The sequence below is a fragment of the Adiantum capillus-veneris genome, chromosome 9 (genome assembly GCF_014529385.1).
Source record: "Adiantum capillus-veneris isolate H3 chromosome 9, ASM1452938v2, whole genome shotgun sequence".
In the NCBI taxonomy this organism is placed as follows: Eukaryota; Viridiplantae; Streptophyta; class Polypodiopsida; order Polypodiales; family Pteridaceae; genus Adiantum; species Adiantum capillus-veneris.
In genome coordinates, this window is record NC_140939.1 from 134,117,303 (window position 1) to 134,121,502 (window position 4,200).

At 43.7% G+C, this 4,200-nt stretch overlaps 1 protein-coding gene across 1 annotated transcript; it reads right to left on the minus strand.

Moving 5' to 3' along the window:
- Nucleotides 1–2,352: 2,352 nt before the first annotated feature.
- Nucleotides 2,353–3,633, minus strand: LOC147451208 (zinc finger A20 and AN1 domain-containing stress-associated protein 6-like). Its single transcript, XM_086520171.1, has one exon. It carries the CDS (start codon nucleotides 3,419–3,421, stop codon nucleotides 2,876–2,878), a length of 546 nt encoding a protein of 181 aa, XP_086376297.1. The 5' UTR covers nucleotides 3,422–3,633; the 3' UTR covers nucleotides 2,353–2,875.
- Nucleotides 3,634–4,200: the final 567 nt, after the last annotated feature.

The window sequence follows — 4,200 nt, forward strand, 5'->3', positions numbered from 1 at the left end:
TATGTATACAACTTACTAGAATTTTGCAAGGTGAAGCTTCACTTTATCATTCTAAAAGAATAGAATGCAAGATAAGCCATCTACGAAAGTGAAATGAAAGGTGAAATAAAAATATCCATTTAATACTTTAAAATCAAAATAGCATTTAAGATAAATCTCAATCATCTAAAAAAACATTGAAAATATGCCTAACCCAACACATCTCTAAGGCTTCTTGTAGAAAACCAAAAAAAATCAATAGTTCACATCATGGAATCAAGAACTCCCGTCTTTAATCAATCCTTTGTTCTCTGAAGGTTTTTTCATCATGCCAATAAAACAAATGCACCATTAGAAGATAACATTTGAAAGGACATAATTTTTTTCTTTTCAAGACTTGTAAGGCTCTCTTGAAAGACACATGTCTAACAATTAGAATTGAACAACCTTCACCCATACCAACTCTAAGACGTTTGGCCGGTCAAAAAGTTAAAAGCTGTTTCAAGAATCAAGTCCCACCTCTTACTTTCCAAAATTCAAAAATCACATAGTGAGTGATATGCTGTAAACCAAAAAAAAAAGCTCTCCTCACAACAAACTGAGAGCATTTTAAGAGTCCCCAAACATCACATAATAGACCATAAACCAAGCTTTTTACATGGAAGCCAGCAAACCAGGTACAAAGAGACTAATGTTGCTTTGCTATCTTAAATATGTAGGAAAACGGTTGTACTCAGGTTACCATTAATTGAAAGCATGAATCATGCCATGTGTGACATAAGCCTTAATTAAGCTAAGCAACACTAGGGCCTTGCCCAAAGGGCAGCCTTAACTTTATTTGCCATGGGGTCATTCGCATGGGATCAATGGTCCCTATGCAAGAGGAGCCTCGATGCTTAATCCTAATAGTCGATCTCTCAAGATATAAAACTAATCTGAAGATCTCGAGATTAGTTTTTACAAAGAGAGTAGGGTTTATTCGGAGATTAGTTTATATCCAACCCAACGGTGGGGGTTTCAGACGCACATGGGACGGATGTCCACGGCTTAGCACACCTCCAAGATTAATGTCGCTCCGACAAATCCCGACAACTCGAATTCAGGATGCGCCATCCTTTGAAGTATGTTGGAACAGAACTCGTTACACCCCGTGGCAAATGGAGGTGAGGAAAGGGTGGGCCAAAAACTTGGCAATTTATCACATTAGCCTCTTTATGACTGGTCCTCTAGAATCTTCGAATGGCATACATATTTTCTCATAGTCGGTGAAATGACAACTTCAAAGATGCCTAACTTTCCATGTCAAAGGATCAAGAGCCCAAGTGGCACTGTGGCATAAAGTCTTGCAAGCCAATGAATGAACCTCAAGCCAAGCGATGCAACTTTAAGAGTGTTGAAAGGTCAGATTCCTTCACTTTCAAAACGAATAGGCCCAACATACATACATCACCACCAATACTAGGTAGGTTTTGCAAGCAGTGTTGGCCTGTTGAAGCTTACTTAGAGCTGGGTCACGCCCAAGGTTGGGTGGGGGGAGCGGGGGAGAAAGTCGTACACAGAAAACTGAGCATGCCTGCCATGCAAGCTTACCCAAGATCAGTCACAACAAATGGTTTTCCTCGAGCTGTAGGTACAGAAGAGCACCATTCCTGAAACAGTCACAAAACTCTTATCTTTACTTTTATAGAAGTGGGTAATGGTTCTGTGTTTGCAACCCATGTTGCAGAGCTAAATCACCTTCTGCGACACAGGTAGTGGTACCCTTAATATTGATCAATAAGCCCGTGCAGGTTGATCTCATCTTTCGCCAACATCGTGCACACATCTATCTTTTTCAAATGGGTTCTCAAGACTCCACTCTCAATACCAAATTTGATGAAACCCGAACCATGCAGAGCACTTGGGCTCAATAATTCTTCACACTCAGAAGACGCTCATTCAAAGAAGGAGAACTAGGCAACCCTGTAACAATTGCAGGAGACATTCGGGCCCCCAACAGTGATGACCAATCAATATGTGGCCAAATCTGTCATTACCCAAGTTCTCCATAAATAAAAAGGTTTCCAGTGATCAGATCTCTTCGGATTCTGGGCATATTGATAGGGCCCAATAGCACGTTGACCTTCCTTACCAGATGGAGCTTGAATCCGAATTCACCTTGATAGCCCTAATCGAGCAGTGGCGGCTTGCTAGACACCAACTTGAATCAAATAAACTAATGCTTGAATGAAATAAACATGAAGAGGGATTCACAATTCATCACAAAATCATAAAAAGTTTGTCGATTTGAATGATCCAATTAATTGCCAGACAATAACACCAACTGCTTAGCCAAATGGCATGAAATTGAGCACATTCAGTTTGATTGTCAGCTTATGTCAGAATATCAATTGACTACTCTTAATTTCCATATCTTGTCAACAAGAGAACCGTTATACAAGGCGCCTTATAAACATCCGGCTTTTCACCATATTCTCACATGAGTTAAGAGGGTACAAATTTCCAGTGACCTTCCACAAGCTCAAAACCGCGCATATGTGGTAGCATATGATAGCTTGCCTCAGGAGCCTCTGAACCCATTGTCACATGCTTTACAATGAAAAGGAGGGAAAAGATTGAAAGGCTTTCTCTTGCTTAAGAGATGCCTTTCAGGCTTTTATGAGTCATAAAAACATTCAATTTGCTCTAGAAAGTGACAACATACATGGGGAGGGTGCAATATAGAAGGCCATGATCTAGCAATAGAGACACAAACACACACAGGGAGAGAGGACGCATACTTGCGCCAACACGATGATCGTAAGACTATTAGAGAATTCTTAGCACTTGATTGTAAATGAGTGTACCTAGGAGACTTCTTTTTCTTCTTCTTCTTAATCTTGCACGCTTCCTCTGTTCAAATCCTTTGAAGCTTATCAGCTTTCACCACTGGATTCGACTTGGCAATGGACACACGGCCAGCCGCCTTGTAGTCGAAAGAGCAGCCATGCTTGTCTGAGTAGCGATGGAGAGCACAAAAGACATCACCGCATCTACACTTGAAGCCCCTCAATCCCACCTTCTTCTGGCATGCAAAGCATCGGGGAGGCTGCACTTTCTCGCAGCAAAGGAGGGTATCATCCCCTGAAGTGATGGCCTCAGCCACAATTGCTGATGATGACGAAGAAGGAGATGAGGAAAGCGGCAGGGGGGGAGGGGAAGAGAATGAAGAGGATGGCAGACTGGGTTCGATTTTGGGGGCCTCCGGCTCCGGAGCAGGCGGGATCTGTGCCGAGGGCGATTTGGGCTTGAGAAGGACAAGGGTTTTGTAGCATGAGGAGCAAAGGTTCATGGTTGCCGCAGAGCCGAAGAAGCCGCAGTTGTTCGAGCAGAGAGAGGGAGCAGCCGCAGGAGAGGTGCAGGGGGCCTCCTCCTGCCCCAACTTCCAGCCCTCTTGAGCCATGGCAAGGGCGAGAGGCGAACGCTGATGGGAAGCGGCGCTTGGGGAAGAGAGAAGAATTATGTGGGAAAGAGTGGGTGGCTATGGCGATCTGTGCTGTGCGGAGACGAAGGTAAGAAGGAGAAGGAGAAGGAGAAGAAGAGGACGACGACCAAGGGGACGTTCTTATCCGCCCTTCACACCGCACTAGCCTAGGCCTAGACATTTTCTTTTTGAGATTCCTCCTCCACGTCACCCCTTCTTCCTTTTGCACCTTATAAAAGCATCTACCCTTTTCAAGAGCACCCTTGGCCCTTTTATAAATCAAAACCAAAAGTCACATTTTACTCACATTCTTCGTACCCTATACCACACACCAAACACACACCCCTTTGACCCCCTCAACCCTCACGAGAATGGATGTAACTTTATTGTATGCCCGTGAAAGAGAGCACCTTCGGGATGGTGCACCTACCCATAACACGAACCAAGGCGAGATCGGGCCAAGAGAGAACACACGCAGAACGTATTATAAGCACTGGCAAGAGCTGACATAGAGCGTGAGTGTCCCCGACAATGATAACAATGCCATGCTATTCACTTTGTTTCACTTTAAACTTGATTTGATTGTTCACAATGTATGTCATTGAAGTGGATATATATTGCAAGTGCCTCACCTTTTGTGAACTTGCTCTGGATGTCTCCCCTCTCGCGTGTCTATGCTTGCACTAGCCCAATATTCATTTGCCACTAAATATCACTAGCCCCTTCTCTCTCATTGAGCATAGATTCCCTCGACTGCT